Source organism: Anomalospiza imberbis, chromosome 1, assembly GCF_031753505.1.
Source record: "Anomalospiza imberbis isolate Cuckoo-Finch-1a 21T00152 chromosome 1, ASM3175350v1, whole genome shotgun sequence".
Lineage (NCBI taxonomy): Eukaryota > Metazoa > Chordata > Aves > Passeriformes > Viduidae > Anomalospiza > Anomalospiza imberbis.
Window position 1 is genome coordinate 135,730,394 of NC_089681.1, and position 15,335 is coordinate 135,745,728.

Consider the following 15,335-nt stretch of genomic DNA (forward strand, 5'->3'; position numbering starts at 1 on the left):
GGGTCTACAAAAACAGAATGTTGTGTACAAGGCTCTGTATGGGAAGTGTGATACAGACAGAGTGAGTGAGCCATCCGGTGTGGATTGTCAGCTGGAAAGGAAGCAGATAGGATGGCTTTAACTCTCCACTCACTCAGTCCTGTGTGATGTCTGTTCCTTGGGCAGAGCTGTGCAATCTCCATGGCTGGGCTACTGTTGCCCTCAGCTCTGTCAACCACATCCTATTAAAATGTCTTTAAGAGTATCCAGTTCCCAAATCTTTAAGTCTTTGGTTTCTGGGATATGAGAGAAATGTGAAAGTTGAAAGTTCAGTTCTTGGTTGCCTGTGCCTTGTTTAGTTACATCACAATTCTCAAACAACAGATACTGATTTTAGGGTTCAGTGACCTTTATAATTTATCCATGGAATAGTTACATGACTCAAGATGCTCTATTGAAGGAAAAGCATTAAGACTGGAGAACAGGAAACTTGCTGGTTTTCTTTTCTTACCAGTCTTTATAGTCGTTAGAGTTGTTCCTGAGCTCAGTTGATTGCTTTCTTGCATCAGCCTGGTCCTCATCTTGTAAGATGCTGTGGTTGGTTGCCTTTGGGTGGCTACCAGGTGCTTACCAAGTTGCTCTATCACTTCCCCTCCTCAGCAGAACAGGGAGAGAAATTACAATGGAAAATTCATGGACTGAGGTAAGAACAGGGAGATCACTTGCCAACTACCTTTGAGCAAAGCAGGCTCAACATAGGGAAATTAAATTAATATATTACCAGTTAATAAGATGGTAGGATAATGCAAAATAAGAAGAAAACTAATAAAATCTTCACCCTTCCCTTCTTCCCAGATTCAGCTTCACTCCCAACTCTTCTACCTCTTCCCACTCAAGTGGCACAGGGGGATGGGGAGTGGGGTTTGCAGTTAGTTCATAATGCTTTATCTCTGCTGCTCCTTCCTCTTCACACTGCTCCAGCATGGGGACCCTCCCATGGAGACAGTCCTTCGTGAACTTCCTCATCCTGGGACCTTCCCCCAGATGCAGTTCTTCAACAATGGTTCCAGCCTGGATCCTTCCCACAAGGTAGAGTCTCAGAGGAACACCCTGCTCTGTTGTGGGTTCTTCATGGAGTCACAAGTTCTACCAGAAAACCTGTGCTGTGTGGGCTCCTCTCCATGAGCTGCAGTTCCCACCAGGAGCCTGCTTCAGTGTGGCACACTGTGGCCCTCATCTTCCTTCGGGGCATGTCCACCTGCTGTGGCAGGAGGACCTCCACAGGCTGCAGTACGGATACCTGCTCTGGCATGGTCCTTCATGGGCTGCAGGGGAACAACCTGCTTCACCATGGCCTGCAGGGCAATCTCTGCTCCAGCATCTGGAACATCTCTCCCTCCTTCAGTACTGGCCTTAGAGTCTGCAGGATTATATCGCTTATATTTTCCCACTGCTCTTTCACAGATGCTCTGCACATTTGTTACCCTTTCCTAAGTGCATCGTCACAGAGGTGCCACCTCATCTTTGGTCTCAGCTTTGGCCAGCACCAAGTCCATCTTGGAGCCAGCTTGGGCGCCTGTCACTCTCTGACATGGGGAGAACTTCCTTCTTACAGAAGTCACCACTGCAGCCATGCCCCCCTACTCCCCAAACCTTGTCACAAAATCTGGTCCAGGTGCACACACCCCCAGAAAACTGATAGGACTACTTGCATGTTTAAAGTTTGCCCCTAGTTTGAGCCCTGGTTTTATGTGTTCGGTACCACAGTTCTCAGTCCTTTGCAGGCTTGGCCTCTTAATGTTTCTAGTTCTTGTCTCTGGTAGCATTCCATGGCAGACACCCTTTTACACTGTTTCTTTCCTCTTTATGAGGAAAAGGATTGTTACAGAAGCTGTCTTCCCATAGCTGAGCGCCGCTGGTGTGGGATCCTGTCCTCACACTGCCCCCTTGCAACAAGCGCTGCCATCGACGGTCATGCAGCATGTACCCATTTTCCTCCTCTCATTGTGCTTCCTCAGATCTCTTGAGGTTTGGTAAGACTGGAGTTCTCTCAGTGCAGTAATAATTGAAAGAAAAATGGTGAAATATTGAGCCAAAAAGTTGGTCGTGTACCTAACCATAACCCGATTTTGCACTAGATAACACTCAAGAAATTCCTGTAGTATTGGTTTTCTAAGCCAAAGAAAGAAAGCTTTCAAGATGAAATGTTCAGGAATTTCTCAACATCAAACTTTGTTTCCCTCTCTCTGTCTCACAGGATGCATTTTTTTTATGTTTAGGGTACAACCATGGTTTATTAGCAGGTGACTTTGTATGAAATGTAAATGATAAAAGGAGGTAGTTGGAGCTTCTGATGAGCATAGATCTGAAGTGTGTGTTTTAGCATATACAGAATAAGGGTTCTGAACTGTTAGTAGTTACTTCTAAGTTATAGATTCAGGTTTTTGCAAGTCATGAGCAATTGTTTTAAAGTTATTTGTGAACACGATGTAAAAGAGCATTGTGTATCTTCTGGTTTCGACTGTTGCTGGCTTTGAAATGAACTGAAATGAACTTCTTGTTTGTGGTTCTTTTTCTTTCAGATGGAGCAAACCTGTGATGATATAGATGAAATGTTCAGCAATTTACTTGGGGAGATGGACATGCTGACTCAGGTAAATTTTTTTTTTTCCCATCAAGATTAGAAAAAATAGCTATAATGTATTAGAGAAAAAAGGGAACTATTTTACATTTTTCATACTCTTCCACTCTGAATAAATACACTTACATTACTGTGGGAAACCTTCAGCTAAATTTCTCTGCTTGACAGTTAAAACAAGTGGCCCAAAGAATAAGGCAGTATCAGTGCAGGGTAGGTTGTTAAAGAGACCTAACTGCTTATGAAAGACATTTTCTGAAAAAAACCCAGGCTAGCAATTTAAATTCCTCTGGACTTGATCCAAAGAAATTAAAGGATTCTATGAAAACAGGAAGACTTTGAGTCTGAATTTTCAGGTATGAATGCTTAGCATACATGGGTAAATGGGATGTAGCCTGAGTGTCAAATGTAAACTTTGGAAATGAAAGCAACATTTTGAATATATGTTTAAATGATTCTTTAGATATGGCAAAATATTAAACTGCAGTGAGGGTGGCATTCAAGATTGCATGGAGATTTTGTTCCCAATGCAAAATACACTCTTGAGAGTATAAAACAGCATGAGCCTTTTTCTAAAGCTCTAATCAAGAAATACTTCCTGCAAAAGGTGATGAAAGGAGAAATTTTATTTCTAGAAAAAAAAAATCTACAAAGGGAATCATGTGTTGTATTTTAATAAATTGAATGACTGAAAACACTTAAGTTGTCATCTTGAATGTGTGAGTTTGATTACAGCCTCTGTTTTGAGGGGGTCTTTCTTCTTGGTGAACAAAGCCAGTGCTTGACAAAATAAATACCAATAATTCTGAGGCACAGAGTAGAAATTGTGTTTAAACTGAGTGAAACCCAAGATTTCACATGGTGGTGTTAGCTGTCAAATCACAATACTTTGTCCCTCAGTAGCCTCTCTGCTCTTTAGGGCTTTTTGTAAATGTGCATATTTATTTTATGTATTTTTATAAATATATATATATGTGTGTGTGTGTGTGTGTGTGTATGGAGGGATTTATGGTAATCTCATTTCATTATTATGCCTTCTAAAGAACAAAAGACTGCTTGTGATAAATTTTACCTCCTCAGACTGGACATAGCAGTGTTACAAGTGCAGGTGGTGCAAAGAGTGTAAGAGCGTGAGTCTCTTGTCTCTGTGCTCCCCGTGCGGTACTGGGAGGGATGGAGTGTTCCTGAAATTGAGACAGGCTTCTCCTCCTCTCTAAAGTTTCTGGCATCACATCTCACATCAGCGTGGTGTGGGAGAAGGAGGCAGGGGTATCTGAAAGCCTGAAGACTTTCAGTTACCTGAACTGGATCTGTTAATTCCCTCAGACTCTTAACTTTCCAAACAGGACTGTAGATAGTTTTTCACACTTTTTCACCAATCTATCAGTTCCTAAAGTAAGTGTAAATGATAGAAGCACACACACCTCTACATGGCATAACAGGGCTGAAAAAGAAATGAAAATTCAGAATTGGCCTTTTCTGCTGAAAACTAGGAATTCTCTATTTACACAGGTTTGCAGTTTACATTGCAATAGCATGGAGTTTTGTTTGTTGTATTGGGGTTTGGGTTTTTTTCAAACAATAGCAGAAAGCAACAGCTAGGTTTCATTTATATTGGTAAATAAAGCACTCTGGAAAGAAAATGACACTGTACACAGCTAAACTCTTTCCACACTCCCCTTCAAAAAACCCAAGGAAGCTGAAAATCAGTCTGGCTTTGCCCACTGTCTTGATTAGAAACAGTCCAGATGTTGCCTGACAGGAGTTGCTGCTGTCAACATTGGACTGAGAAGCATGCAAAACCCTTGCCATGATTGTGAGAGAGTGCTTGAACCCTTGTCCTGGCCCTAGTTAGTCTACCCAGTCCAACATAATCTCAGAAACCAGTGTGTGTCATTCTGTTCTTGAAGAATTTATTTCATTAGATAAATTCAGTTAATTGATTTGCAAATATTAATGTATGTAATAGTAATTATATCATCAGATACTTGTTTGCTTCTACCTTAACAGAGTTTAGGAGTGGAGACTGTACCACCACCTCCATGCCCTGAAGTGTCCAACAATGAATTTAGCTTTACAGTTGGTTTTAAAGATTTAAATGGTAAGTAGCTGAATGGACTCTTTCATGCCTTTTATGCTTGCTTAAAATACCTCACAGCAACAAATGAGAAGAAAATCTTTCCATACCCTTGATCAAAAACCCCAAACCAAACAAAAGAACCCTGTTTTGCTGGAGGGGGAGGTATATTTTTGTGTCTCAATTTAGGAAACTTCAAAAGGGAACAATTTTTGGAGGCATTCCTCAGTTTAAATAGAATTCAGACTTCTAAAAATGCTTTAGTGTAGAGGAAAACAAACTTGAGAAGTCTCCCAAATGACTTTCTGAAATGTAACCTTTTCAATGTAAGGAGTTAACTTGGTGAAAGACAAAGTCCCTCAGTGTGATGTCAGAGCTGCGTAAGCATTTCTGTCCAGTGGAAGTATTAGCTTCAGCTGCTTCCACTCTTCAGTGCTTGTTCTCATTTTGGTTTGCACTGTCAGTTTTCCATGTACAGCTGCTTGCTGAGGCTGTATGGCAAACCAAATGAGGGGATTTATCTGAGTTTGAAATAAAAACCCTTCCTTTGATTTTGTTTGTGATTGGGTTTGGGGTTTTTTGGGGTTTTTTTGACTGAGGGCTGGTTGTTTGCATTAACTAGAGTTAACCTCTGGTTTTGTCCCAGGATCAGTTCCCTGTTGGGCTTCCTAAAGACTCTTATCAGTAAAGTGGGTAGAACTATGTTAATAGAGAGGATCATAAGCCAACTTTCCTATTGTAAAGAAAAACTTATTAAATACTATATTAACATAACAAGGAGAGCAGAGTAAACTGAGATGGCCTAGTGACATGTTCACACTTAGTCTCATGAATGACTATGCTTTATTGGACTATATTAGCATTTTTTAGTATCTAATTCAGTGCTCTTCATCCCTCTCAAAATCTCACTTAAAGGTTTTCTCAGTTAGTTAGTTATTTATTTCTTAACTGGACTCTTTAAAGAGATTTAAACCACTGACTCTGTTCAATCTTAAAGAACCCTTCTCTTCTAGAAAGCTAAACCATCCTACAGGGTTTACTCCACGGTATATCTTTGCACCATGGCTAGTTCAAACAACCACAAATTATGTGTGAAGTTCTGGTATATGATTTTATTTTCTACTCTGTCAGAGTAGAAACCAGAAAGAAAAAGTTACAATGTTTCTATCTGGTTTATAAGATTCTTTTAACAGAGACTTTTTTGTTTGTTCTTTGCTTAAAGGAGCCTCAAAAGCGTGTGTGATGTACCACCCATGTGGTATGTCACAGATCACACAATTACTGCTGTGCTACAGATGATACCGTGCAGTTTCTTGTCTCTTAATATTCTTTGATTCTGCTTCATTTTAATTTTGTAGTTGTAGAATAGTAATAATATATGGAGATATTATTGATCTAGGCCTCAGTTACGTGGTTTGTTGTGTTCAGAACTTGCTAAGCATTTATGTATGTGCTTACAGCCTAATGGGAGCTCATGGAATTTCTTGCATTCATATCACTAAGCATGTACCCAGTAACCTTGCTGGATCAGGGCCATGTTTGTAACATCATAAAGGCCTGGGACTATATCACTGGAACTGAGGCTTCCTGTCCTGTTTAGTTTGTATTCGTAGAGTTCCTTGTACTCTGAACTTCAGTATGACCAGATTAATGGCTGTTTCGAGAGCACATTTGTTTCTTTAACCCATGTAAAATGTTGTTTCCTTTCCCATAGCTCTGTAACCATGCCTTCTGCAATTTAATCTCCGCTGAACTGGAAACAGTGCTTTTCATTGCACTCACTCTCTGACACGTTTTGTGGTTTTTTTACAGAATCACTAAATGCCCTAGAGGACAAAGACCTGGATGCTTTAATGGCTGATCTTGTAGCAGACCTTAATGATGTTGAACAGAAAACTTTACAAGCCCAGAAAACGTCTTCTTGCAACCAGCAAAGTACAGTCACTCAGCCTTCAACAGGCTTGAATAATGACATCTATTCCAAAGTAAGTCCCCATGTTACCATTACTGGACAGTCTGGGGATGATTTGCCCCCTCCACCTCCACCTCCAGACCCTGAACCAGAACTTCCACCACCACCGCCACCACCTCCTCCTGAGCCACTTACTCAGGTAAGTCTGGGTCAAGCCTTATTTTAAACATTCACTAGTTCTTGTCATTTTGCAAGCGGTATTTGGCACTGGAACACCGGTGGATCTCCCAGGTAGATGCATCTTGCGAAGATTCTGCAATGATGAAATGTGCATGAACTCTGGAGTGAAATTTCTACTGTTGTGGCCTCAGCAGTTTCTGCCTGTTCCTTGACCTATTCCCCTTCCTTCATCTTTCTAATCATCATTTTGGTAGCCCAATACAGGCATAATCATTGCAAATGATTTATTGTGACAGAAAATTTATCACTGAATTCTTTTAAGAAGCACTGATCTGTTAATATCGTCTTATTGAGAGCTTGGTTTTGGCATCAGTCCAAAGCATGGCCAAAGATCTCCACTTTGTGAAGATGTCACTATGGGTGCTCATTGCAGTCTGTGCTATTTGTACTGATGAGAAAATTCTGTGGATGTTTCCCAGCTCCATCTCTGGCCTAAGTGATTTCTTCCAGTAGGAAAAGCAGTTCATGTGTGGAAAACTCAACATTTGCTAGGTGACCAGGTCCAGGGACAAGTACAAGAAGTACCTCTTCTGGTCCTAACACAGAATTACTGCTCTTCTTGGTCTTGCATTTGAAAAGAAGTAATGAAGACTATCTGCAAGAGGGGACAAATGCTCTTAGGAGGTGCCAAAGTTATCAGTAGGTCACTATTTATAACTATTTATGAGCAACTGGCTTACCTGTATCTAAAATTTCAGACTTATTACAACCTTCTCCATGTTTGTGTTTCTCGCAGAGCTGTTTTAACAACTGAAATAAAATGTGATATTTGTGGTATATTTTTGATGTGAGGTTGCAGGGAGGTAGATAATGTGAGAATTCTGCCCTGTCACAGCCCTGTGAGAAGAGAAGGCATTAAAAGAGTGATGCAGCCCCCTAAAAATGAATCTGAAATCATGAAATACACAAATATATCACTTTCAGTATTCATGTTCACAGTAATTATGATTGAGAGAAGATGTTTACATTTAGGGAACGGAAATATTTTGGGGAAGTGTCAGTCAGTTTTGCTTAAAACCGTGGTCAATTCATTACTGTTTAAAAGCCCACATGAACTGAATATGAATCACCTCAACATCACTGCTACCCCTGTGTTTGGAATCATACAGCAGACATATTCAGCAAAAGGAACAGAAAATTGGATAGGAAAATTGGATGTGTCTGATGACATAAAAAGTGATTCACTAGATAAAGCTTCATTTGATGCATAGGACCATTCCACGCTGTTTGAAGAATGAAACTCATAAACATATAAGAGAAGATTTGCCATTTTTCTGCATCTCAAAGGTAATAGTTAACTTCTTGTCTTAAAGGAGTATCAACATTTGCAGAATACCAGCTAAACAGCTTCAAAAGCTGAAGAATTTTATGTAAATAGTACAACTGATATAGAAGAGATGCTATCAAGATGAGTTCTATCCATTTCCTTCAAAAATTATCCATTTCCTTCAAAAATTTCTCCATCTTGATTTAGACTCATGATCTTTAAGGAAGTACCAAACTTCTACGTAGCCTGGTTTGTCAGCTGATGAGTATGGTCTGGAAGGGTAGCAAGCTGGGTGGGCTGAGACTGGCCAGACTCAAGGGCTAGTAAGTCAATGGTTTGCTGGCTGGTAGCAAGTGGGATCAGCACTGGGGTTTATATTGTTTAACATTTTTGTCTGTGACCTGAGTGATGACATAAAAAGCCACCTGCAGATGTGCTGAAGATGTTTTTTATTAAGGGCACTGACTGTTAAGGTCACTGGCAGACCTTCCACGCAAGGGGACTTAAAACATGAAGACTAGGCCAGCAAAACTCTCAGAAACTCAGCAAGGTACAAGGTCCTGCACCTGGGGTGTAATAACCATTTGTACAGTTTGGGAAAGAACAGGCTGAGCAGCGACCCTGCTGAAAAGGAGCTCCTGCTAGATACCACAGTGAAGGAGAGCCTTGAGTGAAAGATCGTCTCAGTAGAGGAGACTGGCCTCTGTTGGGAGGAGTATGGCCAGCAAACTAAGGAGTTATTGTTCCTTTCTCTTGGCACTAGTGGTCCCACTGCTGGAATACTGCACTCCATTCTAAATGTGGAGATACTGGAGAGTGTCCAGCAGAGAGCTGATGGAATAGCCAGAGGCAAGCAGTGATCAGGAGCCAGCAAGGACAGGCTGAGGGAGCTGTGCTTGTCTAGTCTGACAGAGGAGGCTGGGGAGTGATCTAATGACAGCCTAAACATACCTGAAGGATAGATGCAAAGCTGGTAGAGCCAAATTCTTCCATGGTAGTGTTAGGTCCCTAATGTGGAAGAGGCAACAGCTACATATTGTAGCTTTGTCATTTCAGAGAGGACATTAGAAAAATTTTTTTCCACTTCAGATAGTGGTGTAGCACTGGAACAGGTGATCAAGAGAGATCCCAGATTCCCTTTCTTTGAAGGTTTTCCAGGCTTTGCTAGGCAAAATCATGACTGACCTGATCTGATGTTGGTGGCCTTCCTGCTTTGGGCAGAAGCCTGACTGTGGACCCTCAGGCCTCTCTTCCAGGCAGCATTTTTATTGATGCTGGGATCTAAAGCTCACTGAAATCAACCATGATGAATTTCTTTCCATTGAGTGTTGTACTGAGCTAATTCTTTATTTACTGACATCATGCATTACCTGAGGGTCAAACAAGATTTTAGAATGGGAAGAGTATATACTTGCTAAACACAACTGGAATTCTATATGAAAAAATGTAGCCAAAAGTCACTTCTCCCTTAGTTGAACTGTTCTCTGAGACTGATCTCTAATGATATTCTGGTCTCTTTCCAGATTCAGGGAGCATCAGAGAAGGATAGGAACAGGTTGTAGAAGCATTTCTAAAGAATATAAAGCAGTATTAATTTCCTCATTAAGGCATTGGTTTGGCTTTTTCCTGCAGCCTTTGCCTCATTTTATGATACAGGTTGTATTCAAATACTAATGGCATACCCACTGTGGCTTACTGTCCACAATATTGCCCACAGGGCTATTACACAGGTTGCAGTGTGAATGATGGAGGTAATAACCATTTAAAATTAATATGGAAAGAATCAATTTCAAATTAATATTCATTGTCTTGATTAGTATTTGTTTTGACATGACATTTCTGCTCAGTAAAAAGAAATTCAGCTGTAAGTGGAATGTGTTTTGTGTCATCAAAATCCACGTTCCTGTTAGCCAGGATTCTTGATAAGTGATTCTTGAGCCAGTCAAGGCTGAAGTTGTGTTTAACACATCTGGTTATCCACAGTCAAATAAGAATGGTGTTAGTAATTCCCAATGCAGCCGTGATATTAAGACCTTATTTTCTAATAGGGTCTAATTAAGACCCTATTTTGTAACCTTTAGGTGTGCCAAAATAATGAAGTGCAGCCTTTCTTTCTGGGAAGCATAGAGCTGTCTCATAGGTTTCCATCAACTCTGACATTTCTTTTTAAAACTGCCTTTAAGCTAAATAAGGCTTCTTCATTAGCTATTGACATGATTACTTTCTTTATGTGCTTCTGTTTAAAGACCCAGAAAAGGTGGTGGTGACCCTGTAGTCGGAAAACAAATCCTGTAGCTTGTCAAAGCATTTCTCTAACACTGCTAAAATGTTGCATCTGATAGCTTATTTCCTTTTTCTACATTAAGTCAAGGCTTATGAAGCCATGAAGGCTGTCAGGTGAGAGCTGTCTTGCACAGATTTATACAATGTGAGAACTATGTTTAACACAGGTCACATGCAGATGAAGCCTGAATTGTACCTGCCTAAAATTTTCATCAGAAAGCCTGCCCACACCACACTCAACCACTTTGGTTAAGATGCTTTTCCTGCTTGCTCTATAGAGGTGGTAAGGGGAGGGCCACAGCGTGAGAGGCTGTGTGCTTTTCCCTCTGAACAACCGTCAGCCTCACTGCAGCAGCCACCTTTGTGCAACTGCTCGTGTTCAACTACAGAGGCTTTTTTTGGATTCTCTAAGTTAAGCACTGCTGAGCTATAGCAATGCAAATTTCCACACCTGCTGAGAAAAGAAGGAGATATTTTTAACAGATTGTGTGGTATTTATAGTGGAGAATTTGATAACAGGAAACATGCTTGAAGCAGTGATAAAACAAAAGATGTTTAGTTCAGCAGTCAGGAGTACTTTAGTTACTGTTGGACATGCCCCAAAACTTGGGATGAATAAGATAATCTTCTTTCTCTTTCTTTGCTGTGATTGTATGATACCTCAGTAACAGGGAGGTGACGGCAATGCTTAGTTAGGCTTAGTTTCTTGCAAGTACATCTTCCATGAGTTGCAGCCAGTTCTCTTGGTGCGAAGACCACTAAAAATTATGACATTAGGGTAGCAAATGGAGGCTGAAGGCAACAGAAATCTTGTGTGGAAGCAGAACAGGAACTTTCTCCCATAGTCCTTGATTGGAAGTTGATAGCCTGTGAGTAGCTTAGCACAAAATCCTGCCCCCTTTAAACAAAGGAAACCGTGAAAGTAAGAGAGCAACAGGGACAGCAAAAATCAGCAGAGAGGCAAAAAAGCAAATGCAAGACAGTCTTCAGTAGAGGCAACAGGAATGTTAAGTTGGAAAGAAACTGAACCCTCCAGTAGTACTGAGGGAGTCCAAGGCAGCCCCAGGAACCACAGTCATTTGCTGTCCAAAATGTGCTTTTCCAGCTCTGAATGTGACTGGAGGAGACTTCTGGAAGAGAGATGGCATAAAGGAACAGTCCCAATCTGTACAGCAGTCACAGAGGCAACACTAGGCACCTGGTACTACATTTGGTACATGTAGCTAAAATTCCTAGCAGCTGGGAATCCAGAGTCTTCTTGGATCACAAATGTCATGGATATTAAGAAAGAGGCATGATATTGATAGAGCTGCTTTGTAAAAGGAGAGCTGAGTGATACTGAGGTTTTTGGGATTCTTACTGTGGAATGAACTTGTGTGCTCTATCTAGCTGTGTCTGTGTTAATATGAATAGGTCCATTCATAGAATAAAAGCCATGATATCATCCAGTTAATGGAGGTGTTCCTCTCAGTAAGTATCTGTGCAGTAAGAGATCATATGTGGCAAGTCAAAGAATAGAAGTAAATTAATGTAGTGAACACAGAGTATAAAATTTTAATTGGTGTAATTGCAAGCCAAAATTTCAGTAAAATCCTTCAAATTCTACTTCTCTTACCCTAATGAAAAACGAGTTTTCTTCCAACCAGCTGCATCCACAATGCTATTTCACTGAGGCTAGATCTTCCTTCACCTTCTCTTTTGTATCAGCTGTATGTACAGAAACATAGAAGAGTCCAGTTTTCAGGCATTCTTGTAACATTTGAGGAAAATATCATGTAAGAACTATATGGCTGAGCAACAACAGGGAGCATTGGACTTATAAATCAAAGCTTTGGCTGAAGGATATTAGGTTCTAATAAGGAAGGCTATCTGTGTATATGAAGTTTGCTGTGACAAGCTTTATCTTCAGGATATAAATATCAAGAAACAACCCTTTATTTTCAAGTAAATGTAAATTGCTGAGATTACTTAAAAAGAAATATACCAAATATCTTGTGTCTTTTCAGGAAGAACTAGAGGCAAAGGCAAAAGCTGACAAGATTAAACTTGCATTGGAGAAATTGAAGGAAGCCAAAGTTAAAAAGGTGAGCCATAAAATAGTAAATGCTACCATAAGAGCTACCACCTAAATAGCTTTTAACATTCTTCTTAATAGTGAATTTATTTCTAAACTGACTAGGCTTTTCCATATTTTATCTGTAAAGATACTCTGTGGAGTAGTTGTTGTCATCCACCTCAAGAGAAGTCTCTAGGTGAATGCTACCTCCAAGGGACTTATTTTTAGAGGACTTGGAAAGTACTGCCTCTTTTTCTTTTTTCAGTGTTGGGGCAAAACCCACTGTTCTGATAAGTTGCTTTAGAGAAAGCAGAGTGTATATGAAAATGTTGCTTACTTATGCTGTGCTGATTCCAGGAGTATTAAACTTTTCTTTATAGTGGATGTGGATTTAGCCAATCCCTATTAATTTAAGTCTTCTTGCTAAATCTTTTCACAGCAGTTGTAGTAATGTACAGGCATAATAGAAATTATTTTAGACCAAAAAATTAGAAAGCTTCCAGCCAGTGTCTGCACTGTTCTGCAGTGTGCCAGTAATTATGCCCACTCATCCTAAACTCGTGTTCCATCTGAACTCAGGCGCTCAGTAACTCTGAATAATGGATGTGAACTAAAACCAGTCATGACCTTTCAGTCTTGCCCAAAGAAGATGGGAAGTGTTGGAGTCTGCAGAGCTTCCAGGAAAAATGGAAGCCTCCAATAAATTAGGGAATGTCCAGTCTTGAGACAGTTCTCACAGAACACTTTATGTTCATGTACAAATGCTCCTTCTGAGAGGATGTCTTGGGAGGATTTCACCAATGTTGACTTTGTAAAGCTCTGTAACTAAAGTTATGACTGCTCACTGGTCATCCTCTTTTCCTTGTAATGTTAGCAATTCTCCTTTGGGAGACTTTTTTCCCCCCAACTTTTCCCCCTGCCCCCAAATATTTAGAACCATACGATAAAAGTAAAGTTCAATCTTGTGTCTGTGTCACTATAATGAAATTACTGTGTCATTCTTGAATTCTAAATTGACTAAATATTGTCAAGAAAACTGGTTTTCTCTCTTTTACTAAAAGCAGAGGGCAGAGGGTAGGGATGATGGTGAAATGCAAGCTCCCAGCCTTGGACTTCAGGAGAGCAGACTTTGGCTTCTTCAAAGATCTTCTTGGAAGAGTCCCATTGGAACTTCCTGATGGGAAGAAGGGATCAAGAAAGCTGGTCAATATTTAAAGATCACCTCCTTCAAACTCAAGAGAGTTTCATTCCAATGGAAGATGATCAGAAAATATTGTGAAGATGATCAGGAGTATCTCCTGTGAGGAAAGGCTGAGATTGCCTAGGGAAGAGAGGGGTCTGTGTGGTGCTTGTCTATCTCTAGAAAAACCTCAAGAGAGGGCGCAAAGAGAATGGAGCCGGGCTCTCTTCAGTGCTGTCCAGTGATGGGGTCAGAGGCAATGGGCAAAAACTGAAACACAGGAGGCTCTGAACACCAGGAAACACTTCTTCACTGTGGGGATGGGTGAATCTGGCACAGGTTTCCCAGGCAGATTGTGGATTCTCCCTCCCTGGAGATGACAGCAAACCATCCAGACAGGGTCCTGGCCGTTGGTCTCCAGGTGGTCCTGCTTGCCCGGGCAACTGGACTGGATGACCACCCGAGATGCCTTCCAATCTCAGCTGGTTTGTGATTCTGTGAAGATGGAAGCTGCATGCGTGTTTCTGAGCAGTCAGTTATAACCAGAAAAAAAAAACATTTTACCTTAAATGTGTTAGATTATGCATGTACAACACCTTTTTTCTGTATAATCTGCACTGTGGCTCAGATGCTTATTTTACAGAAGAATCTTCTTACAAGGATTGGAATCAAAAAAAGTTCATGGCTTTTGTTACATTTGTTTTTGCTTTTCAGAGACAGTGTAGATTTTCTCTTGGGGGTCATAACTCTGCTTCTACCTGACCTTTTACACAGATTGTCTCTACAGAACCAAAGCTTCTTATGCACACATTTTAAAATAAAGAGCTATTTAAACAACACCATATGGAAAGTTCCCCCAACTCATCAGCAATGTACAGACCTTGCTGAGAATTATTCTACTGTTTTCAATACTAATAGAGCATTTTAAGTACTTTCTTATAATGTACTTCCAGTTCTTTATCACATTTTATGTACTTCAGCATTTTCTTGCATTGTTCCTCTGAAGAAAGTTCACTCTGTTTTACAAATACTTCACCATATAAAGAAGTAATGAGTGTCGTAGGTTGATTTGGTCAATGTTAGTAACTCATGAGGGGAAGAGGAGGGGCACTCACTGGTCTTTTCTCTGTGGTGGCCACTGACAGAACCTGAGGGAAAGGCTTAGAACAGACTCTCCAGGAAAGTGGTCACAGCACCGAGCCTGACAGAGTTCAAGAAACATTTGGACAATGTTCTTGGGCACATGGAGCAATGCTCTTGGCATTGTCCTGTGCAGGGCCAGGAACTGGACTCAATGATCCTGATAGGTCCCTTCCAACTCAGCATATTCTGTAAACTCATCTGTTTTCTTATTTATGACAGCTGGACTATGGCCCATCTTAGTACAATCCAATTTCAGGTTATTTTGTTGGCATGGCAAGATTCTTCCATTCTTTTTCTATTTAAAACTAAATTTTCCACATTTGTAGCTTGCATTGAGGACGCTCTGTCCTTTTGCACTTGGTTTCCCTATCAGGCATCTTCCTTAATTGCACATGTAGTAGATTTAGAGAAGAGATTAACTTCTGCTTTTTTTCATAGCAATTTCATTTTTCCTGAAGTCATGCATAGGACAAGACTTAATTTTATTTTTGGAGAAAAAAATCTTTATTTTGGTGAAAATTATAGTGAGAGAATTTCAGAGCTCTTTTATTCCCTCAGCT

The 15,335-nt window shown here is 40.4% G+C and overlaps 1 protein-coding gene across 3 annotated transcripts in view; it reads left to right on the forward strand.

Annotated features, from left to right (window-relative positions):
* Positions 1 to 15,335, forward strand: part of APBB1IP (amyloid beta precursor protein binding family B member 1 interacting protein) — a 62,653-nt gene that overhangs the window by 12,300 nt on the left and 35,018 nt on the right. The window contains exons 1-5 of one of the 3 annotated variants that reach the window (XM_068171947.1): positions 540 to 682; positions 2,562 to 2,633; positions 4,628 to 4,718; positions 6,507 to 6,805; positions 12,403 to 12,480. In XM_068171947.1, the coding sequence (XP_068028048.1) occupies positions 569 to 682; positions 2,562 to 2,633; positions 4,628 to 4,718; positions 6,507 to 6,805; positions 12,403 to 12,480 (654 nt within the window). In that variant the 5' untranslated portion in view covers positions 540 to 568. Of the gene's footprint in view, positions 1 to 539; positions 683 to 2,561; positions 2,634 to 4,627; positions 4,719 to 6,271; positions 6,383 to 6,506; positions 6,806 to 12,402; positions 12,481 to 15,335 lie in introns of those variants that run through there. The other 2 variants (XM_068171955.1, XM_068171963.1) reach the window with 2 other exon arrangements.